Genomic DNA, 24011 nt, shown 5'->3' on the forward strand with positions numbered 1-24011 from the left:
AGAGGCTAGAACACAGTTCTATTGAGTAAGAGCCCAATCAGTAGTACCAGCAAAATCTGCTTCAGGATTTAAGGATTGTCAAGGTGATAGAGTAGTCTTTAGGTTGATAAATTGTGAGAATTTAGTGAAGGATATGATATTTATTGTGGTTAGACCTAGGTAGGCAGAGGTGTGGAAAGTCTGTATTTTTGGTCAGGAAACATCTTGGTACTATCTAGTTGGATCAGCAGTTTAAATGTCAGGTGAACAGTGATGTTAAGGCTGAAAAGATTTAGCTAGAGGAGCAGGTTCTCAGAGTGGAAATTGGACTGGGTAGAAGTTGTGATCTTTTAGGCAGTGAGAAACCATTGGAGGTTCTTAAATGTGCAAGGGGAGAGATGAGTAAATTGGTGGAAATGAATTAGAGCTAGGTAGGAGAAGGGGAGTCAGGCAGAACATTTGGAGGTTTTTTTCATAATGCAAATGTGACCAGTGAAACATACATTTAGAATAGTGAAAAAGGAAGGGAGCATTTGGTAAGGTGGAAATGGGAAGGAAGTATTGGCAAAATTTGGTGAGTGGTTGTGAGTGGATAAGGAAGAGGGGAGAATTCAGTATGACCATGAAATTTTAAATCTAGATTTTTTTATTTAACAAGGATATGAGCAGTTGTCATGTGTGCTGGTTATTGTTTTTGGTACAGGGATTTTGGGTGGTACAAGATGTCATCTCTGCCTTCAAAGAGCATAAACTCTGGAGAGTGACTAGAGGACAGTAGTAACAGGGAGCAAGGTCTTGTAGTAGTACTGGCATTTAGAGCACCAGAAGAAGATTAATTTTGAAAAGGGTTTTTGTTTTTTCGCCCTTTGAGGCAAATGAGTAGAGATGGAAGCAGAAGTGACTTATACCAATGGAGTTGTGAAGTGTGGAAGAGGATGTTAAAAATTTCATGTCATTCTTTGCTTATCCAAGTAGGTGACAAAATGATAAGCTGAGAGTGAGAACAGAGATAAAATAGAGGCTAAGGAGAAAAGTGTATGGGCTAGGAAGAGAGTACCACACGGTTACTGCTCAACTGTGAAGACCATGCTAAATTGCTTGGCATGATTTCCTAATGGTTTAATATTGTGATTGCTTCTTGCTTCTATAGTTCTACCATTGGGATCACTGGAGGTGCCAAGGGTGCAAAGCTGGATAAGTCACAGTTAAGATCTTCAGCTCACAGATTAGTTCATCAAATAGAAGACATGAGAAGAAATTATTAAAATATGTTGAGAAAAGGGCAGTAAAATGGAAGTTAGTGGAGGGAAAATTGGAGGAGATTTCCCAGAGTTCGAGGTAGTAAAATTAAGTCAGAAAGGATAAGAAATGTTGGGAGAGCAACATGTAGGCAGAGGGAGGCATAGAGGCATGCAAAGTGTCTATTAGGTTCCAAGAAGATAGATGTGGGTGCCAAAACATAGTGGGTGTGGAGAGTTTGAGAAGAGGTTTGGAGGAGTGTAAACTTGATTGTAAAGGGCTTTGAATGCCAAGTTTGATAGATCTGTGGAGTGTCTCTAGCTAATTGGAGGTAGGGAATGGAAAATGTTATGATCTAGAAGCTTGAGTCTAGGCTATATAGTAGGCATGGGTCCAGATCCAGGAATATGCCAGAAAAGTAGAGGAAGAACAGTGTTTTAAATGGCTTATTTGAGTCTAAGCCAACATGAAGTTGTCTTTCCAGGACAGGTGAAAGGGAGGTTTGGTTTGTATAGGACAGGGACTGGTGAACAGTGAAGTGATGGTACAGGAAAGCAGATATTAGAGGTAGAGTATGACAGAAATGAAAGAATCCCTGAACTGTGATTAACACATACAGTGCCTGTATTGAAGGAGCAGAGGGCCTGGGTCAGATAGGGAGGGTAAGGGTAAGTGGTTGACTCTAGTTCTGAAAGATACGGGAAGATAATGGATAAAGGGCTTGTTATAAACAGAGAAGTAGCTTGGTGGTGGTAGAGTAGTGACTGGAAAGAGAAGAACCCCTCCGGGTGAGGGCAGGTGGAGAAGGAAGGAATCATAGCTGGGAATGAGGTGGCTCAAAGTGTTGGCTGGTTAAGATGATGGTTGCCTGGCTGGGGAGGCTGGGTAGAGGGGGAAAGGCTGGGCAGGCAGTGTTTTGATGTTGGAATGAGGAAGAACACCTCCCCTCTTTGTTCTCTGGGGTGGTCTTCACAGAGGGTATAAGAAATGGAACCTGGGATCTATTTGTTGTTCTTCTTTTAGAGCCCTAGTAGAGAATCCAGGAACCTAGGGTATGGGGGAGTCTACTTTCCCAAACTCAGGCAGGTTCCGCGATCTGAGCACCCTCTTGATACCCCTGTTTATTCCCAGTGAAGAGCCGGAGGCCGTCCTTGGGGGAATTACTCCTGCGGCATGCACACAGTCCAACAAGGGCCCGGCAGGCAACACAGATTCTTCAGCCTGGGCGAGACGGAGCTGGACTTGGTCTAGGTGGGGGCTCTCCTGGGGCATCGACTCCAGTTCTGTTCCCCAAGGGTGGGGCCCCCGAGCGCCAAGGTGAGGCTCTGCGAGTCAAGAATGCTGTCTACTGTGCAGTCATTTTCCCTGAGTTTCTCAAGGAGTTGGCTGCCATTTCCCAGGCCCATGCCGTCACCTCACCTTTCTTGTTGGATACTTCAGAGGAGGCATCTGGCCCTCCCATCTCAGGCCTTGGGCCCCTCAATCCTTAATTTTCTTCCATGGACAATCAGGGCCATAAGTGATCTGGGCTGAGGCCAGGGCACAGGCTCCTTTTTATGTTTGGAGGCAGTGGCAAAAGAACTTTTTAATTTATTTCAGATGAATGTTTTATGGAGAACTTATTGCAATATGTATAAAAGGGAAATCTGTATTTTGTGCTCATTCTTTTTTCCCACCCTTTACCTATGGGGTTGGGTCCGCAAAATGGTTGTACATAGATGGGAAGGTCATCAGGAGTCTTCTGTCTGGTGAAGACACTGATACAAGGGTTTCAAGCATCTCTTTTGCCCTTAGAGGCTGAGAGAACTTGAAGCCAAGGGAAAAAAGTGGGAACTCTTCCCCTGCCTCTGGACCACAGAAGGAAGAAACAACGTAGGCCCAGGATGGCTTTGGGGAACAGCAGCTGATGTTTATTGGGGACCAGTGTCCCTTTGCCAGATCTTGGGGGCTTTGCCCGCTGGATCTGTCGCTTCAACTTCAGTCGTCGCTGTCGAACTCCGAGGACAGACCCTGCAGCAGGGGCAGGGACATGGAGTGCCGATCTGGGTCCCCGGGATCCCCACCCTGGGCTTCTGGTGGGGGGCTTCGGGGACCGAAGAGCCAGTTCTCTGCCAGGGTTGGGATAGTCACAGCTTGACTCATGCCCTTGTCTTTCTGATTCCCCTGTCCCTCCCTCTGGTTCTCTCTGCTGACCCCACCCCCGTACCAGGGCCGTGCTTCTGATTGACCCTCCCCTGGGTCCCTTATGCCATCCCCTTCACCAGGGATGTACAATCTTGGGTGCTCCACACTTGCCTGGCTTATACTCGCCATACCCCCTTTCCCCCTCCACTCTGTCCCTCCCATCACTTCATCATTTCCCCTAGCAATACCTGACAGCATCTGGGGCCCTCTCCGGAAGGGGTTTCGGCCCTTGTAGGAGAATCTGTTGGGTCTGCCTTCTAGTCCTTCCTGGGGAGGTGGTGTAGGTGGGGCTGGGGTGGATGGGGGCCCATCAGCAGCTTTGGGGGTATCAGCAGGTGCTGATGGGGCCAGAGTTGGCATGATGCTAGGGTTGGGTCTAATCCATTTGGCTGCACGAGGAAGTGGATCTTTGGTCAGAGGTTTCTGTGGTCCCAGCACACCCTTGGGCTGCAGTGAAAACTTGAGGCAGGAGAAAGCAACAGGCAATGATTGCTGTAACTGGAGCAGCTGGGGCTCACCAGCTGTAGGCAACAGCTCCAGGCGCAGCCAGGAGCAAGAGAAGACCTGGTAGATGACATAGATGCTGTGGGTGCTTCGGAGCCAGGGAAGATTCTGCTGTAGGCTCACCTGCCCTGGTGGCAGCAACAGGAAAGCAACCTTCTTGCGAAGGCCACCTGTATGTAGGCGGATCCAGCAGGGCTGCCCATCCAACAGTCGCATCTCTTCATAGGTAATCTCTGCTCGGCCATTTGGTGAGTATTCCCGAGTGCAGTGGGTAAAGGCACTCTCAGATCCTGCTTGTTCTAGGAGGTTTGGTAGCAGTCCCATTGGTTCCAGTGCCCTTCGGCCCTGCCGACCTGGCAAAGCCAGGCGGTAGTGGGCTGGCCGGGACTGTTTCACTAGCACGCCCAATAGGTCATAGAAGGCTGCGTCTGACAAGAAAGGCACTGCCACTACGTTGGATCCAAAGCGTTCCTGGATAACCTGCAGGTGGCCAGTTTGTAAGTCAGGCACTGAGTTAGGGTCAAGAGTGAACTAGTAGTCTACTAGAGTAGTCTACTGTTACTTACATCTCTACAACATACCTAGTCTTTTGTTTTGTTTTTGTTTTTGTTTTTTTGAGATAGGATCTTGCTGGGAAGCCCAGGCTGGCCTTGAACTCACTATGTAGCCCAGGCTAGCCTTGAACTCATGGTGATCCTTCTGCCTCAGCCTCCCATGTAGTGGGAATTAGGTTATACTTCCTGCATATCTCCTAGTTTCTTCCTGTAGCAAAACCTTGAAGGTCTACAATGTGCCAGACTATGCCAGGTACTAAGGATACGTGAAAGAAAGACTTTCTTTATATTTGTCCTAATATACCCCAGTCTAATCGAGGAGACAAAAGGTAAGCAGTAGTTAGCTAAGTAAAGTAATAGAGAGTAGGGTGTAAAGAGGACCAGGAGTGATTTAATGGCCTTTGTCTTTGATAGAAGGAGGTTTCTAGGTAGAAATACTTGTACTTGAAGGAATTAACCAGTTAGAAAAATGTCATTCCAGGCAGTGGATAAGCCAGTGAAGAAACCTGAACTTTCGAACCATGAGGGTCACATTTAGGAATAAATAATTTCATATTACTTAGATGTTAGACATGAAGATGGAAAGGCATACAAGAGCTAGATTATGAAAGGCCTTGTATGTCTTTTATAAGTGACTGGAATATTACCTGGGGGCACTTGGAAGCCACTTTATGGGTTCTGGGTAGTAGGGACAACCCCAGGTAGGTGTTTTAGGAAGCTGATTTTTTATTTTTTTGGTACCAGGGATCGAACTCGGTCCTTGCGCTTGCGCAGCAGGCAGTGAAACCACTGAGCTAAATCCCCGGCCCCTAGGAAGCTGATTTTTAATAGGAAAGCATACATAAGGATAATTGATTATTTAACAGTATTGTAATACTCCAGGCAAAACATGTTAGGTAAAAGCTGAAATAATGAAGATGGGGGAAGAGGGAGCAGGAAGGATTCTAGAAAGATTTATGTGATAGAATTAGTAGAAATTGGTCACCTAAGGGTTGTGGGAGAAGGAATCTTCAGGGATCATTCCTAGGTGATTGGTTAGCTGAGAATATGTGGACAGGGATAGGTTTCTAATGTCCGTTCTTTGCTGTGTCAGTTACCTCCTAATATATACTTTCTACCTTAGCCACAAGGCATAGTTCTCTTTTAGGGTATTTGAGGCCTCATCTTTGTAACGTTACTTCCAAAATGCTTGTAGGGATTTCGGCTCCCTTGGGTTTTGTCTTTTTTGTCATGTGGATTTTCTTCTTTTTTTTCTCGCTTGGTAACAAACACAGTTGTAGAAAGTACTTCATGAACAACTGGGAACCCTGTAAGGTCCTCTAGTAATTGTACTGGTATTATGATCTCAACCCATTCAAGGCTGAGATTGGGTCATTTCATTGGCTGAGACTTATGGCCCTCTGTTCTAGGGAGTCAGGGCAACCCCCTATCTTCCTCTGTCATTGGTCCCCTAAAACTGATTTGCATTTGGCGACATAGAGCTATTTTGGAAGTGCTAATCCCTAGTATTAAAAGGAGGATAGCTATCTGATGAAGTTGAGTCTGCACCTGGGACAAACAAGGTAGCTTGCAGGCTACTGTCTTGTTCATCTGGCCACAGAAACAACTGGCACTCTTTGATCTGCATGGAAGAATTTCTCATCATTCCTTCTTTGCTTTAATAAGACATACATCAGTTTTTTTTGGATGGGGACGTGAAGAATAGGGCTCTGAGAAGAGCCAGTTGGGTTTCCGGGGTTGAGAGCAGAGCACTGATGTATTGTCATTTTTGGGTGGAATGATTTTTGCCCCTTGACAATGAAAGCCACTAAGTGTAACCTCAGAATCCCACCCTAATTGCTCTTTTGTTTCTAGATTCTGAACATATGACATGGGAGCATCTTCAGGAGAGGTCCCTCTAACAGAAATGATGTTTGAAATACTTGGTGCTTATTGTCCAAGTTTCTGCTGAAAGGGTGAATCTTTAGTTTAGCTATAGGTTCCTCCCCAGCACATAGGTATTAATTTGCCATAGAGGCTTATAAGTCCTTCCTTACCCTTGAGAGTCCCAGTGGTCATCTAAAGTAGGAAAATGAAGAAGCTCTGTTGCTTAGTTCTTTTCCTAGAGTGACTGTGTTCTTGGTAGAGTCACCATTTGAGACAGCTTTTTGCTCCTACTGAACTTCTCTTTCTGAGTAGAAGTTCTAGGTTTCCTAGGGATAGGCCAGGAAAGTGATGGTGGAGAATTATCTTCCTACACATACCTTGAGTTCTGAATGGGGAGTTCTTTAGTCACATTCTGTTTAGCCTAATGTTTTATAAAGTGCCCAATAAGTTGTCAACAATTTTGGTGATAGAAAACCAGGATCGTTTCAAGGTTCCTTACTCCTTGAATTTGCCACATATCAATTTAATTTTAACTTATCCTGCATATCTCTACCTCAATTTTCTATTGAAATAGTACAGCGAGCTTTTTCATACTCCGAGATGGTATGGTGTTCTGATATTTGAAGAGTAAATTTGTTTTCATCCTGATTGGTATAATTTGGGTTGAACCATCTGCAGTGCTGAAACCAGTTACTCAGATACACAGTGAGACTTCGGTTCTCCTTTTTCAGCTTCCCTGGCCTTTGTGGTGAGCAGCTTATCAGAGAATGGGTGCTGTATGTCATTAAGGCTGCTTTAAGTCTGCAAGCTTAGTGGGCTGTTTTCTATGAATGTTCCAAGTATGTTTGCCTTCAAGTGAACATAGCCATAACCTGATCCATAAAGTCTCCCACCTGAGAAATTTGCAGCTATCTAGGCTGCATCTGACAAGTGAATTGATGGGACTTGTCAGACACCTGCAATCCCAAAAAGGGCAAGATCTCTGTGCTTCTTGAAATTATGCTTGGTTCCAATCCAAATTCCTCATTCTTGGGAATTAAGGTGGAGGGAATATGTGAAAGAGGTTGAAGGTAAAGTCCAGAATCTACAGGAAGTTTAAAGGGCTTTCCATGATCTTCCTCGGTACTTTTTTGGCCTCATTTTGCCACTACTCATTTGAATTTAGCTCTAGAAGAGTATTGGCAGTCTTCTACAAATGTTTTTCTTTCCTGTCTTTGTTTTTCATATGCTCTACCTTTAGTTAGTATGCTGTTCACTCCCCCATCCATCTGCTCATTGATTTATTCAGGTGTTTATTATGTTCTTTTTATGTGCCAGCTACTTCTGTCTGTTTTTGTATAACTATTCCTTCCATAGTAAGACTATTCTTCAGGAAGCCTTCCTGACCTCTTAAGTCTTATTCCTGATTTATGGCTTCTCCTTTGTTTTACAGCTCACTATATGTTGATCTTTAGGGAGCCTTTCTTACTGCAGTTGTGATTAAGTGGGGTAGCTTGCATACAGCACTTTACCTTAGTGCCTAACATACAAACAGGTACTGAGTAAATGTTAGTTACTATTGTCTTAGATTTCCCACCTCTACCTACTCACAAGCTGTTCAGACCCATCCAGGTCACATCGTTGTCGCTTCCTTTACCAACCTTTTCTTTGATGAGGGTCCAAGTGGCATCAGCTTCATCCAGTGTTAGCAGTTGGGGAGTACTAACCAACATAGTGGACAGAGCAGTGGCTGTTGGAGGAACCGTAGGCTGCCCTGGAAGGTGAGGCCCTATGCCTTGGGCTCTGACCTACTGCAGCATGAGATCATAGAGGTCCTGCTAGGTGATGTCTTGGGTAGGGTGAGGACAGTAACTTTTCTAGCCTCATTACAGCCTGTATGTAGTTCATAATCTTGAGTCACCTGCTTTAGGGGAAGAAAATGCTGGTATCTGTTAGGTGGCAGTGTGTGTGTGTGTATAATTCTTGGTTTATATTCCTTAGGGAAATAGGATTAGGTTTCTTCTTCTAGTAGTCTTCCTGAAGCAATTTACTCTCCAGTTAGCTGCAGATAACTTCTTTGTGAGGTTGAGTTGGCGTCCTAAAGGACATGGAAGTACAGAACAGGACTTGAGTTTCTTTTTTTTTCTTTTGGTACCAGGGATCGAACTCGGGTCCTTGTGCTTGTGAGGCAGGCAGCGGAACCACTGAGCTAAATCCTCAGCCCAAGAACAGGACTTATACAGAGAATGCAGCAGTGGTTCTCAACCTTGGCTGCACCTGGAAATTACTTGGGAGCTTTAAAAATTACTGATGTCTGTCTCTTACTTCCAGAAATTTCATTGTTCTGGGGTGTGCCTGGACATCACAACTTCTAAAAGCTTCTTAAGCAATTTTAATGTATAGCCTAGGTTGAAATGGGTGGGTTATAAGTGCAGAGGAAAACAGATGTGTGTGTAGGAGGGTACCATGCTGAGCAATGACAGTGTGGAGGGTAAGAATCTAATTGAGATAATGTTGCCTTAGTAACTGAAGAGAATTTTCAGGAAACCAGAATTACTGAAGTAAAATTGAGGAAAACTTTCTTCATGCTCAATTCCCTATCCTAGGCTGACTTTTGTCTACTATGTTCTGCCTTACTGCAGCTCCTATTGGTTATATCCCCTGTGTTTTGTCCAGAAATTTCAACCTAGTGTTTTTTTAGTTTTGACTTAGTCTTTCTAGGAGTTCCTCTCCCACCTATACCTTATCTGTCCAAAGAGTTCTCTCAGGCCCTCAGAGAGCCTCCTTTGTGCCCAGGAAGAACTTGTGTGTAGGGAATATCCTCCCCTGGCTTGGTCTAGACTGTAGTGCTATCCCACAAAGTTGGCTGTCATTTGAGTGCTGGAGATGGTATGAGTGTGGGGAGACAGAGAAGCAGTTCTATAGGGGTGGGAGAGAGTGATGTCAAGAAAAATTTCCTAAAGGAGATATAACTGCCCTCTGTGAAGGGCAAGTTCTTCTCAGACAGTGCTAAACATGAGTGCCAAGGGTCTTTGTGCTTGGTTCTGTTTTTCAGGAGAAGAATTAATATCAAATATTTGTTGAGCTCTTCTGTGCTAGGGTCTGTGCCGTATACTGGATGCATTATTTTAATCCTTTTAGGAACTTCTTGATGTAGGTTCTATTATATTCCATTTTACAAATGAAGAAAAAGCTCAGAGAAGTTAGATAATTAGCCCACGCCATACAGAGAGTTAATAGACTGGGATTCAAATCTAAGTCTATTTGATTCCACCTTTAACCATTAAACAGTAGTGCCTTTTGGTAAAGGGAGAAATCAATGTTTTCCTTCTGCGTAATTTAGCAGAGTAGATTTTTTTTTTTTTTTTTTTTTTTTTTTGGTACCGGGGATTGAACTTGGGTCCTTGCGCTTGCGCAGCAGGCAGCGAAACCATCGAGCTATATCCCCGGCCCTCCTTCTGTGTAATTTAATGTGTGGTGGGAGAGGTGCATGCTAGATGGAAAGCACAAAGTGGCTTAGAGAAAAGGAAATGGGCAGGATGAGAGAGAAGCCAGCACAGACCAAATCAGAAACCTCAAGTTTCTCATGACAGGTGAAATCAAGTTCCTCCTTTTAGTGGCATGTTTTTTCATTTTGGTTCACAAGGACAAGTTACTTAGTGCAGTGTAGTTGGCACCTCTGTTCTCTCCAGAAAGGAATTCTGCTTGAGGAAGACAGACAAAAGTAGAGTACAAGAGAGACATACACAAGGACCAAAGACCTAGAAATGGGATAAAACTGATAGTGCAAGGAGGCAGAGATGCAGAGGTACAGAGACAAAGGGGGAGATGCACATGTAGATGGTTGAGGGAACCCCACATGAGATGGGGTAAATGAGGTAGATGCAGGGATAGTGGACTCTTAGTCACATTAGGTGAGAACCCTTTGGGATTTTTGTTCACAGAGATGGGCTCAGGGAGGCAGTGGGGTAATGATGAACTCCTCAGTGAGAATCCTATACCTTCTCATTTCTTTTTATTGCTTTCTGACTGCCATGATTTCCAGGCTTCCTAAATTCCATACTGCTCTACTTTGACATTAAGAAGTCTGTCTTTCCTTTTGGGTCATAGAGTCTGAGACTGAAAGTTATTGAAGGAAAACATGACAACTGAGTCCTGGACAGAACTGGTGAGCCTAAGGGGTGGGCTTTTTGGGCCATGATCTGCCACATGATTTGCTTCCAGTATGGCACATTCTGGGGTCTCCTTGAGAAAGAGGCACAGATCATCTGCAGGATCTCTGAGGGTGATGTGGAGAGCACAAAGGGAATAACCAAAGGGGCTGTTTATGCTGAGAACATGGAGTTCTCTGCACAAACCTCTTGGCCAATATAGCAAAGTGTAAAATAGCAAAGACTGAGGGATAAAGAGCCCTAACAAGTCTCTTCACTTCCCTCAATCTACAGGGATAATCATACAAGTCCTTAGTACGTTATTTGAAACTTTTGGGGGCATATATATTTTGGAATTGAGAAGTTTTCAAATTATAGAAAGGGGAATATAATTATATATATATATGTCATATATATAATATGTATATATAACATATTAAGGAATACCCCAGTGGGATTCAGGGCAGTGCCTTGTGATCAAACACATAACATTTCTTCAGTTAAATGTATGAATATTTATAGTAAATGAGATAAAGACTAAATAAGATCATAATAGTTGAAGTCAGATGATTTTGGGTGAAAGGTAATAAACCGGTTTCATCAGAGACTTTTAAACTTAAAATTGCAGGTAATGGGTTTGTGGGCTTACAATTAATTCTTCTCAGGTTATAATGAGGAATGAGTGTTCTGGTAAAGCTTTCTAAACATATCACATGGTAGGTTCGTATGAAATTTCATTCAGAACATACTACAAATGTCCAAGGGAGTAGATTTTTGGCTTGAAGGAAGAAAGTTCTTACAATGGACAACATATAGCTTTGGAACCAACTACTGGGGAATTCTGCAGCAGGGGTTGAAGGTGCCTTAGAAGAGTCTTCCTGTGGAGGGAAGGTGACACAATTCATTGCTTAAGAACATTGGCTGCACATGATTTCCCTTTTCATGTATCAGAGGGGAAGGGCAAAGCTGTGTATGTATAATACGGGATAATCTTACAAGAATTTCTTTATATTTCTTTATAATAATGTAATAAATATCTTGCTGTATACATGTTTGTTCACATCTTGATTATTTTTTTTTCAAGACATTTTTATTAAAGAGAAATCACTACGATACGGATATGGATGTCTTAAAGATTTATGACCCATTCGGATTAGTATTTTGACCCAGTTATCCACAAAATCATTGCTTGGAGGGCTTTTAAACTGAACTTTATGAAGAAAATTAGTCTTGAGAATGACTGAACCCATATTTGAATTGATTTTAGATATCCTCCTTACTTGGATCAGTATAGTAACACCCAACAATCATGCAGATCATGTGTGCTCTCTCATCACTTCTTGATCAGGACCTGGTGAGACTCCATGTCCTAGAGTTGGCATCATCTGTTTTATCAGGCTGCAGCTGCCTCTCCTGGATGGTATCCTATGGTACTTAGTCCAGCCATCTGAACTGAGTTGGTTGGGTTGCTCCAGGCTCCAGGTCATGGCTTATACAAATACCTGTGGGTGTGATAGTTTTCTTGGAGTACTAGAGCTAGGGTCTGCATGTGCAGCTTGCAGCATTCTTTGGCCACATAATAGTGACTCCTGCTCTCTATACGAGGTTTTGAACTCCACACTGGTATGAAAGACCTTTTATACAGTGTTTCACTGTAGAGTCCTAGCAGAAAATGAATCCCCTGTTGGACAACACCATGGCACTTCCTGTTTAATATCTTTTCCTCTGGGAGCTGCAGCAGTGTGAAATATACCTATTTCATCATATTGCATCAGCATCATGTTCTTTAAGTGACATTGACCCAAATAGAGGTGTTGGTGGGGAATTCATTTGGGGGTGCTACATTCTTGGTAGAGGATACACTCAGGCAAATTGATGAGAGGTCATTATGACTCGACCCAGGCAAGCAAGTGATATGGTCATAATTCTGGGACACCAAAGGTGTTTTCATTTGAACCTCGAAGCTGCAGACCCAGGGAAAAATTCTAGTGTTAATTCTTGGGGCTTTGGTAGGGATAGCGCTAGGGGAGTAGTGATGATACATGAGACCAGGAGGATTCACTGAGTTGGGAATGTCTTAAAAACAGTGTTCTGGGCAAATTGACGCCAGTCACATCCAGATTCTCAGAAGGTGGGGGACCCCAGAGAAGCACCTAAGCATTTTCCTCCAGTGGCAGTGCCACCCTCTATGACAGTGCCAAGCCTCCAAGTTTGGGATCTGTAGGGTAGCTTAGGCAGACTTAGGTTGAAATGATAGTGGTGGGGGCAAGAAAAGATTTCCTTCAGTTGACTTATTTATTATGGTCCCAGCTAATTCCCCTATTTATTCTCCCTGCTTGGTAATGTACAGCCCTTTGCCTTCTGCTTCCTCTCAAGCAGAACACAGTGCCAGCCCAAAGTCTGCAGTGGTGCACACAGTTGGAGCTTCACCAAAAATATCTGCCGAGTGATGATTATGGTCATACACAGAGAGCCCACACTGCTGGCCCCAGTGTTCCTCCGTGTCCTCCCCTGCTTCACCTCCACACTACTGTTTCTCTTGTCCATTAGAACTGGCTTTTTCTGAACATGAACATTTCCAGGAGTTGATCCCTGATCTGCTTGGTGCGGGCACCGTAGATGAGGGGGTTGAGGGCTGGTGGCAGCAGTAAGTAGACGTTGGACAGCAGGACGTGCACAGGCTTTGGGACAGTGTGACGACCAAAGCGGTGCGTGAGGAAGGAGAAGAGACCAGGCACATAGAAGGCCAGAATGACACAGATGTGAGAACTACATGTGCCAAAGGCTTTGGCACGGGCTTCCCGGGTAGGCAGCCGCAGCACAGCATGGGCAATGAGCCCATAGGAGCCAGTGATACCCAGAATATCCACACCTGATATGGCTAATGAAAGTGCCAGCCCATACAAGTTGTTGGCCCGTGTGTTACCCACCACCAACTCCACCACAGCCATGTGTGCACAGTAGGCATGGCCTATGGTCTTGGCACAGAAGTGCTCAAATCGAGCCACCAGCAGAGGGAAAGGCACAACAATAGCTACAGCTTTGAGTGCCAGTGCCAAAGCTGCATAGCCCACACGGGCCTTGGTAACTAGGACAGGGTAATGCAATGGGCGCCCCACTGCCACAGCACGGTCACAGGCCATGGCGAAAAGCACCCCAGATTCTACAGCAGTCAGTGCATGCACGAAGAACATCTGGACCAGGCAGGCAGTGTATGGTACAGGTCGGGGCCCAAGCCCCAGCACAGCCAGCAACCCTGGGGCTATTGATGTGGCCAAGCCCAGGTCTGTGGCTGCCAATGTTACCAGAAGTAGAAACATGGGCTGGTGCAGTGTGGAGTCTTTTCGCACCAGTGTGAGAAGTGCCCCATTACCCAGCAGGGCCAGCAGATACATGGGTCCAAACATGAATGTCAGCCAGGCCTGGGCACCCCCTAGCCCTGGAATGCCAGTCAGTATGAAGAAGGTTGGGCGTAGGAAGGTGGAGTTGCACTGTGGAGTTTCTACCATCCTATAGGGGTGAAGCTATAGGGTTCATGTGGGCATGATTCCTATGGAAAAGGGAGGGACAAAAGGACAGGTTTGGGGAGTGTCACAGTGGCACAAACCCATCCACAGGAGTAGAGAAGGGGCAGGAAGATCATGAGGATAACCCTTGCTTGATGGAGACAGATTGGAAAATTATGGTCATAGTCTTAGCAAGGATGGGAGAATTCTTTGTTCCTAAAAACTCATGAGGGCTGCAGGGGTAGAAGTGGGAGGACAGTGGTAGTGAGGAAAAGGTGAGAGGAAGGGGTGACTGTTGCAGTGATTGGTCAAGCCAGAGCCTTCCAATGAGAACAGCTGAGAAGAGAGCTGAGATGAATGCTCTTCTTTCAGGTCCAAGTAGAGTCAGTCTCACCTCTACTTTGGGGGAAAACCAACATTGGGTGGGGATCAAGGTATCCTGTCCTCGACTGTGTATCTTTGGGAGGGACCTCTGGACCCCAGCTTTCTCACTTCTAGAAGGGGAATGGGCACAATGATCATAGGTGTTTCCCAGCATTAACATTCTGTGCACCAACCCTCCAAGAAGTATGCAGGCAGAGTGTGAAGAAAGGGAGAAACTAATGGGACGCCTATGGGATCTGGAGTGAAGCTGGGAGCTTGAGGGGCAGGAGAAAGCTTGGTGGGTTTGGGGGTGTGGGGTACTTACATTCTAAATTTGATGTTGAAACAGTAAACTTGAACAGATAGAGTTGAATTGGGGCTCAGAAGCATCGGTGAGAGATGCCAGCAAGAAAAAAAAATCTTTTTCTTTTTGTCTCCTTTCATTTTCATCCTTCGTGATCCAGAAAGACGGTGGTGGTGGTCGTGGTGGGTGTTCCACTAGAGTCTCATTCCTGGGGTTTTAGAGAGTCGAGGTGTCAGAGAGGGAGGAAATTGGACTCAACCCAGAGTAGCAGGTGTATGAGGAAGAAGCAGTTCTGATGTTGGAGGAGGCAGGATGCATAGACAGACTTCCCAGCAGAAGTTTAATAACTGCTGAATGAGAAAGAAATTGACTGACTGGGGAACGATCCTGGGCACTGTGCATTGGCAGCTTCTCTCCATCTTGGCCAGTGCAGGTGGGGCCCTTTATGTGTTTGTTCTACCTGCTTCCCTCAGGGCCCTTCTTCCGCTCACCTGTGCCACATTAACTCTTCCCTGTTCTGCCTTGGCTCAGTGCTGATGGGCTCAGTAAATAAGGAAAGAGACCATGGAGAGGGAAGAGCTTGGAGGGAGGAATGCTTCCTCTGGGAGGTCTTTCCCTGGAGTCTTGAGAGACGTGTACTAATAATTTTTTTAAAAGAATGCATGAAAGAATACTATGATCTTAAAGTGGAAAAAGATCTTGCATTATTTTTTAATAGCATCTGTCCTACTCTATTGGAGCTACCTTAGTTTTCTCTTCCCACTAGACTGAAAGAGTCACACACATTGCTTATTATCCACACTATCTTCACTGCTTATTACAGTGTCTGGCTTACAGTTGGCTGTGAATAAATATTTGTTGCCTTTAGCTAGTTCAAATAACCTATCATAACTAACAGGCATCTATAGTGTTAGCAGCCATAGGTATCTATGAAGAGAAAGTTACTTCCCATCAATCACCACAAGATGCAAGAATCACACAAAACCACAGGGCTCATTGGAAAAATGTGGGCACTCAAAAACTTCATCAGTGACATCTTTAAAAAGAGATAGGAATCTAACAAAATGGCAGATCTGTTTTACACAGTTAAATGTTAGAAACTAGAACATAAGTACTACAATACACATGTGACACTTTACCTAAAAAAATATTTGGAGTTTCCCTTGTACCAGTGAGTGCTAGGAGCAGCTTGTGGAATACTGTGACACAGTGAAGGATGCTAATCCGTGATTGGGTCGAAAGATGACACAGATCTCGTGGGCATAGCTTACAACACAAGTGGTGAGCAAGGTAGCTGATGGTATTTGAGTTGTGTGCATGCTGGGCTTTCCAATTCAGCTCAGCTCACCACTTTTGTGTTTCTCAAAAATGGAATCACATGTAGGTAAACTTGAAATTCACATTATGCTCACTTGTCTAATATCTCAATTGTGTTTGAACAACTTTGCATTTCAAAATCAGCATTTTAGCAGAATTGAGTCTTTTTCTGGCTCTGTGCCAGGTGGTGAATATTCAGCAGTGGCAATAACAAGACCCTGCAGTCCTCAGGGAGCTCACAGTCTAGTGGACACCATGATGTAAACAGCTGTTGGAGGACTGTAAAGACAGTCACATTAATTCAGTTCAGTACCAGAAAAAATGGCGGCACAGAGAAAGACTTTCTTCCTAAGGGAGTCAGGGGGAAATGAGTCTCCTCGAGTTTCCTATGTGCACATCCTGCTCTAAGCCCTAACCTCATAACAATCACTGGAGGGGTAAAATTCTTTCCCCAGTTTTGAGGATAAACTAAGGCACAAAGAGATTAAGTAATTTGCCCAAGGTCACACAACTAGTAAATAGCAGAGTTAAGGCACTAAAACAGTCTGGCCGTAGCACACTTACTGGTAGTCATTACTTTGAGCATTTCAGCAGAGATTTAGCACATGAATAGGAGTTCCTGAGAATAGTTGGGGCAAAAATTTACCTGTTTCTGGGACAAGTATTTCAGGAAACTGTGGGATTGGCAAGTGGAGTCAAGATTGCTGAAGGGGCCTGTGTAGCTGTGATTATTTGCCAGTAGATGGTGACTTCTCATCCACTCAGGAGGTAGGAGCAGTGGGGTGAGAACCATGAAGAAGTGGGGAGGAAAAAATTGTTTTTGGCTTCAAGAGAATGCTAGTGAGAGTTCAGGCTGTTACACATACTTGCTTTTTGTCAAAGATTATTTATAAGATAAATCAGAGGCTGCTTAAGTCAAATAAATCCAAAATTAAAGTAACTTTACTTCATGTAGAAATAGTCTGTATTTTGAGTTTCTCATTCTCCTGTAATCCAAGATGTACTTGAAGATGTTGTTCTAGAAAATTCCTTCATTGTTCCCCTAGTCCTCAGTCCATGCTTATAGAAGCTCTCTGAGCACATTTTGGGTCACTTGGCTCCTTTTTGTCTGTGACATTAGTCATCAGGGCAGGGGATTTGACATCTGTGGCCATGGAGGGGTATGTGCCAGAGCCTGCTGCTTAGAAGATGCCAGTCATCTGCAGGGAGTGGGGTGGAAGGAGGAAGAGATGATTCATTAGACCTCTCAATTGCTTTTAGACTGGCATGGAAAATAGGGTAGCTGGGTTATGTTTGGAGATTGACTCTGATTTTCTTACTTTTTTTGTTAATGCAGCTACCGCCAATATCTGTCATAAATATGGTTCCCAGACAGTACTAACTTGTGTCCATATGGGCCTGTTCTATATGGTTTTCTGCTTGAAGTGATGCATTAGTAACAACACATAAGAATACATTATCCATTCACACAATAGGTTACAGATCAGAAATCTTGGGTCCTAGTGGTGCTGCTCAACACTTAACCCTTTTGGAATTTTTCTAAGGCAAACTCTGTTGTCAAATCACAATTCCTAGGTCAATATGAAACCCTTCTGTGGCAAGTAGCATCACAGTAGTTGAGGCTTCACTTTCTCTGTTTCCAAGGCATTGCAGAAGGACATGGAGAGGAGAAACAGTCCACTGCATGGCAGTGGAAAGCAGAGAGAGGGAACAAGGGAGGAAGAAGGAGATAGACCCTTCCAGGCTATACCCCCAGTGAGTCACCTCCTTCAAGGAGTCTTAATCCCATCACATGTAGCTATAAACTCATGAGTGGACTAATCCTCTGTTGAGTATCACACTCCTGTGATCCAGTCACCTCCCAAAAGCTCCACCTATGAGCCTATGAGGCTTGGGGGGTGGGAGCAGGTCTAGATATAAACCATAACAGATAGTGTTGGGAATTTGGGCATTTGGAAGGTAATTATGGTTAGATGAGGTCATGAAGGTGAAGCCCTCCTGAATTAGATTAGTGTCCTTATAACAAGGGACAGAGCAAGATCTCTCTTTATCTCTCTTCTCATACCTTGGAAGGTATGAGACACATTGAGGACACATAAGGACACATTGAGAAGGCAGCTGACTACAGTCCAGGGTGAGCACCCCCACTATGAATGGTATCAGCAGCAGGCACCTTGATTTGAACTTCTAAGCCCCCAGAATGGGGAGAGAGAAATGTCTGTTGTTTAAGAAACCCAGTCTATGATATTTTGTCATGGCAGTGTGAGTGGAAGCCATAACATTTATCTACAGAGGTTGAGCATGGAGGATCTCTTGAGTTCATTGCAGAGTTTTCTTCCTCATTCTGAGGCTTCTTGTTCCTATTTCTGTTGTCACAAAACTTCTCAGCTTTTTTTCTCTCCTTGGGCCTTAATCACAACTTCCTAAATTGAAAGATAAGAAGCACATTGGCCTCATTCTGCAAATTTTATACCATTTGACCATCATTGCACTAAAAGCATCTTGTATTCATATTCATACCAATTCATAGTTTTGCTTTTCTTTCTTTTTTTTTATGGTTCTTTCCTATTAAGTTTATTGGTACATTTTTAGGTATATAATACATTTATATTCATCCTTGGGGGTCTTGTACCATTACATGAGTATCTTGGTTATTTTTTCCCCTTCCCCTGCCCTCCCTTCACTCCCTCCACCCTTCCCTATTTGCAAAGACTTTGTTTGCATTTTTTTCCTTTTCTCATATTTTTTCTTTTCCCTTCTTTTCCTTCCCCTACCCCTCCCACTTCTCCTACTCCTTTAGACCTTTTCTTCCTATTACACAATGTCAATTATACATTTTTAAAATTACAATATCAAGATCTAGGAGACATTACCACAGACTTTACAGAATTTAAAAGGATATAGAAAGCATACTACAAAAATATTTTTTGAAATAAATTTGACAACTTCTAAGAAGTACCTTGGAAGAGAAATTAATGAAACTAACTCTGGAGGAAATATAAAATTTGAATAGCACCTATTAAAGAAAGTATATTCCTAGCTTGAAAACCTACCTATATGACAACAACAGGGTCACATACATTTTAACTGATGAATTATATCAAACATTTAAAGCAGAAAAAAGAAGGAGCACTTCTCCCCTCATTTTAAGAAATCAACATTGTGCTAATACTAAAACTGGATAAAGATAATAGAAGAAAAAAGTATGAACATAGATAGAAATTTGTTTAATAAAACAAACTATTAGAAGTCAGATCTGGCAGTATGCAGAAAGTGGTTTTATTATAGGGATGCCAGTGTTGGTTCAGCATTGGAAGATCCACCCCCAAAAGTCATCATTTTAACAGAGGAAAGGAAAAAGCCATATGATCCTGTCACTAGTTGGAGAAAAAGTACTGGACTAAATTCCACAGCTGTTCATGGTAAAAGCTATCAGGAGTCTAGAAGTAGAACAGAACCTTCTCAACAGATCAAAGACATGTACTCCATACTTCCAGCAAAAATACCTTATATGAATGGAGAAGATACAATGCTTCCTCCCTAAGGTGGGGAACAAGGGCATATATGCCTACTCTTCATCTCTCCATTAAACTTTGAAATGTAGGCCTAAACCAAAATAGTCTGGCAATAAAATGACACAATTAGGATAGGATTGGCAAGGTAGAAGTAAAATCTTTGTATGTAGATGAAATGATCATCTATAGAGAAAATACTAAGAAATCTCTAGGAGCCCCTAGAACTTGTTTTTGAATTTAGCAGTATTAGAAAACACAAGGTCTATGTATAAATTAAGGTCTATGTATACTTGCTATAAATGAAGAATTGGATATTGAAATTTGAAAGTTATGTAGGAGTACAAAGGACCTAGAAAAGTAAAAAGAGAAAAAGGAAAAAAACCAGTGTTGGAAGACATTTATTAGCTAATTTTAAGACTTCCTCTAAAGCTACAGTAATCAAGGCAGTGTTGGTGTAAGGAAAGACATATAGATCATTGGAATAAAACAGAGAATCTAGAAATAGAACCACACATATATGGTCCACTGAGTTTTGAAAGATTATTTAACATTAACATTTTGTAGAACATAAACTCAAGAACAGAGGAACAGATAGTGTTTTCAGCAAATGGTACTAGAACACCTATTATCTGTATGTAAAAAATTAACCTCAACCCTTTATTTCTATACATAAAAATAACTTGAAAGGATCTATGAACCTAAATATGAAAGACTAAAACCATAAAACTGTAAGAAGAAATTACAAGGGAAAATGTTCATGAATTTACGGTAGGCAAGAATTTCCTAGGATACAAAAAACATGACATATAAAAGAAAAAAATTGATGAGAGTTCATCAAAATTTAGAACTTTAAATGACATCATTAAGAAAATGAAAAGTAGTTCTTAAAGAGACCATATTTATAATACATATAACCTATGATCAGAATATATAAAGAACACTTACAGCTCATTAATAGACAACCCAATTAAAAAGTAGGCACAAGAAGATGATAGCCAGTACAGCACAAGGAAAGGTGTGTAACACTAGAATCAGAAAAATCCTAATCAGTACAATAACAAGATCGTATTATACACTCATTAGAGAGATGAAGTTAAAAGTTTTAAAAGAACAAATGTAAACTTAGGTGTGAACCAGTTAGACCTTTATAATACTGCTAATGTGAATATAAAATGATAAAACCATTTGGAAAACAATATAGAAATTTCTTGTATTACTGTTAAGAACCAACAGTTCTGTTCTTAAGTTTTTACTTAGGAGGAATGAAAACACATGTTCACAATAGATTTGTACATACAAGTTGAGTATCCCTTATCTGAAATTCTTGGGACCAGAAGTGTTTCAGATTTTGGTTTGAAGTCCACTTGATCTGCAAAGAGAATAGCTCCTCCTGCTTTCTTTCAGGTTCCTGTCACATGCAGTATTGTTTTCCACCCTTAACTTTCAGTCTATGAGTTTTTTTTGAATTAAGTGCATTTCTTGTATGCAGCATATTATTGGATCTTGCTTCTTGACCCATTCTGCCAGTCTATTTCTTTTGATTGGAGAATTGAGACCAGTAACATTGATGCTTATAACTGATATGTATTGACATGTCCTTGTCATGACTTTTTCTGTTTGTTGGATTCTCCCCCTTTGCATTTAATTTCTTGTCATGTCTCATGGATTCATTCTGCTGGGCTTTTTTGGGTTGTGATCCTCATTGTCTTTTCCTAGGATATTATCTAAAATTTTTTGGAATGCTGGTTTCGTATTCATGAAGTTCCTAGGGTGCTCTTTGTCATGAAAGTATCTTATTTCTCCATCAATTGTGAAAGACAGTATTGCAGGGTACATCAATCTGGGTTGGAGGCTGTTTTCCTTTAGGGCTTGAATATATCATTCCAAGCTCTTCTTGCCTTGAGGGTTTGCATTGAGAAGTCTGCTGTGATTCTGACGGGCTTTGCTTTGTATGTGATTTGTTTCTTTTCTCTAACTGCTTGTAGAAGTTTGTTCTTCTGTTGGGTTTCTGAAATCTTAACAATTATATGCCTATGTGTAGATTTTTTTTGATCAAGCCTATTTGGAGTCTTATATGCCTTACTTATCTGTATGTCAAGTTCTTTTCCCCTGCTTGGGAAGTTTTCTGCCATTATTTCTGTGAAGAGATTTTTTATGTCATCTGCACTGTCTGCTGTTTCTTCATTGACTCCAATCAGTCTTATGTTATTCTTCTTTGCATCATCTAGCAGCTGCTGGATTGATTTCTCATTGTCCTTTACTATTTTAGAGCAATTTTTCTTTTCCTGGTCCATAAATGTAATCTTATCTTCTATATCTGAAGTTCTGTCCTCACATTGGCTCGTTCTGCTGCATCAGGTTTCAATAGAGTTTTTAATCTTCTGGAAATCTGTTTGTATCATTTTATGGATTCCGTTTATTTCCTATGTTGGGATTCCATCATTTTCCTCAGTTCCTCTATTTTTTTATCTGTGTCTTCTCTAGATTTATTAATCATGTCTTGCACTAGGGGCACAATTTCTTCTGTTGTCTGAGAAATTGTTTCTGATTTCATGTTTTCCAGATCCTCTTTTGTTGCTATTTCAGTGGGTCCAGGTGGTTGAGTATCATAGTGTTCCATCTCTTTTCCCTTTGGGGTTGCTTTAGGTGATCTGGAAGTCTGGTTTTGAGGCTTGTTTACATGTCTTCTCATTTTGACGAGGTGTGGGGTGTTGCTGGCGCCCATGTGGCTCACCTCCTCTGTCCTGAGTGGGGTGGTATGGTGGCCCAGAAGGCTCCTCCTGGGCGCTGGGAGTGGCTCACCTCCTCCATGCTGGGGGAGGGGGTGGTATGGTGGCCTGGAAGCCTCCTCCTGGGTGCTGGGAGTGGCTCACCTTCTCTGTGCTGGGGGAGGGGGTGGTATGGTGGCCTGGAAGCCTCCTCCTGGGCTGAGAGCGACTCATCTCCTGTGAGCTGAGGGAGGTGGTACAGCAGCTCAGAAGCCTCCTCCTGTGTGCTGGGAGTGGCTCACCTCCTGTGCTCTGAGGGGGGGTGGTACGGTGGCTCAGAAGCCTCCTCCTAGGCACTAGGAGTGGCTCACCTCCTGTGCACTGTGTATTTTGTTTTTTGTAGATGTTCATCATCAAGTTGTAGTCATTCCTTTTGCTTCTAAGTTGGTATGAGTTTTATTCATGAATGGATTTAGAATTTTGCAGAAAGCTTTTCCTGGCTTCAGGTGATATGATCTTAATTTTTCTTAAGCTTGTTGATATGGTTGATGTGGTGCATTACATTGATCATTGACTGTTGAACTAGTCTTAATATAACTAGAATAAGTCCCATTTTGTCATAGGACATAATTATTTTATACCTTGTTTGATTTGAATTGCTAATATTTTGAGACATTTTTGCTGTTGTAGGTTTTGTTTTTTGTTTTAGTATGGTTTTCATTTGGATTTAATTCAGGGTAATATTGACCTCAAAATGAATTGAGAATTGCCTTCTACTCTTTTATTTTCTGATAAGGATTGTGTAAAGATTGGTATTAAGTCTTAAAAGTTTAGCAGAGTTCTTCAGTAAGACAGAATGGGCCTAGGGACTTCTTTTCAGCTTTTAAATTACAGATTTAATTTTTAAGATGGTTGTAGATTATTTTATCTTGTTTGAGGGTTATTTGTTTGGAGTTTCTGAGAAATTGGTCTATTTCTTCTAAATAGTCAGATTTATGATCATGAGGAAGTTTTTCATAGTGTCTTAGATACTTTTCTTGTTGCTTAGACAAAATAACAGACACCCAAAGTTAAAGGAAGATGGGTTTATTTGAGACGTAGTTTGTATAGGTTTTAGTCCATAGTTGGCTGGCTCCAAGGCAGGGTGGCATGGCAAAGGGGTATTACAGAGGATAAACAGTTCATGACAGGCAGAAGGCAGCAAAGCAGTGACGCAGCAGCAGCAGCCTGCCTCTGTCTTGCTGCCCACATCCAGGTTGGGCCTTTCCATTATCCACACTCAGAACTATGCCAAACCAATCAGTGGGCTAATTTAGTAGTCACACGCCCTTAATCCCGGCATCTCACACTTAATCCCAGTACCACATACCCTAGATCCAACCACCTCTGAAAAGCCCCACCTATGCCCACATAAGGCTTTGGGGCGACAACCAGATATAGGCCATAACACATAGTCTTTCTTTATTAACTGTGATGGTAATAGAGACTATTGTGATATTCTTCATTTTATTTCCAATATTGATTATTTATGTCTCTGTAAATCTTGCTAGTTTATTAATTTTATTAATGTTTTGAAAAGTCTGCTTTTTATTTCATTGATTTTTTTCTGTTTTTCCCATTTTCAATTCCATTGATTTCTGCTCTTTATTATTTTCTTCCTTCTATTTATATTGGGTTTATTTTTCTTTTCTTCTCCTAGTTTCTTGGGGTGGAGGACTTAGATTACTGACTTGATATCTTTCCTTTTTCCTAATGTTGGCATATATTGCTATGAAAGTCCTTCCAGCACTGCTTAAGCCACATCCCACACACTTTCCTACATTATATTTTCATTTCCATTCA

The 24011-nt window shown here is 42.4% G+C and overlaps 3 protein-coding genes across 10 annotated transcripts in view; 1 reads left to right on the forward strand and 2 right to left on the reverse strand.

Moving 5' to 3' along the window:
- Fhip1b (FHF complex subunit HOOK interacting protein 1B) overlaps positions 1 to 2869 on the forward strand; it is a 22977-nt gene extending 20108 nt beyond the window's left edge. For all 5 annotated transcript variants that reach the window (XR_015451466.1, XM_004863377.4, XM_087211827.1 and 2 more), the window contains one exon: positions 2350 to 2869. Coding sequence is in view for 4 of the 5 variants with exons in the window: in XM_004863377.4 (XP_004863434.1) it covers positions 2350 to 2708 (359 nt within the window). In the remaining variant the exon portion in view is untranslated. The remainder of the gene's footprint in view (positions 1 to 2349) is intronic.
- Positions 2850 to 8268, reverse strand: CUNH11orf42 (chromosome unknown C11orf42 homolog). Of its 4 annotated transcripts, none has more exons than XM_021243212.2 (3): positions 7967 to 8267; positions 3591 to 4386; positions 2850 to 3228 (listed from the first exon to the last, which is right to left on the reverse strand). In XM_021243212.2, exons 1-3 carry the CDS (start codon positions 8036 to 8038, stop codon positions 2990 to 2992), a joined length of 1107 nt encoding a protein of 368 aa, XP_021098871.1. In that variant the 5' UTR covers positions 8039 to 8267; the 3' UTR covers positions 2850 to 2989. The 4 variants fall into 4 exon arrangements, with proteins under 4 accessions (XP_021098871.1, XP_021098875.1, XP_004863431.1 ...); XM_021243216.2 differs by having other exon boundaries at positions 3075 to 3326; positions 7967 to 8266; XM_004863374.3 differs by having other exon boundaries at positions 3075 to 4386; positions 7967 to 8268.
- A 4546-nt stretch (positions 8269 to 12814) lies between these two features.
- Or52w1 (olfactory receptor family 52 subfamily W member 1) lies at positions 12815 to 14011 on the reverse strand. The gene has a single exon (XM_004863373.4). The coding sequence runs from the start codon at positions 13963 to 13965 to the stop codon at positions 13003 to 13005; it is 963 nt and encodes a 320-aa protein (XP_004863430.1). The 5' UTR covers positions 13966 to 14011; the 3' UTR covers positions 12815 to 13002.
- Between the last annotated feature and the right edge of the window lie 10000 nt (positions 14012 to 24011).

Source organism: Heterocephalus glaber, unplaced genomic scaffold (genome assembly GCF_053883595.1).
Source record: "Heterocephalus glaber isolate CG9 unplaced genomic scaffold, H.glaber_assembly_v1.0 deba00001428, whole genome shotgun sequence".
NCBI classification, from domain to species: domain Eukaryota; kingdom Metazoa; phylum Chordata; class Mammalia; order Rodentia; family Bathyergidae; genus Heterocephalus; species Heterocephalus glaber.

What these genes read in the sequence shown, in the direction of transcription:
- CUNH11orf42 (XM_004863374.3), bottom strand. Translation starts at nt 8,038, where the DNA reads ATGTTGGTTAGTACTCCCCAACTGCTAACACTGGATGAAGCTGATGCC. An exon ending in GGACCCTCATCAAAGAAAAG is followed by an intron (nt 4,387 to 7,966) that starts GTTGGTAAAGGA and finishes GGCCACCTGCAG; the next exon opens with GTTATCCAGGAACGCTTTGG.
- Or52w1 (XM_004863373.4), bottom strand. Translation starts at nt 13,965, where the DNA reads ATGGTAGAAACTCCACAGTGCAACTCCACCTTCCTACGCCCAACCTTC.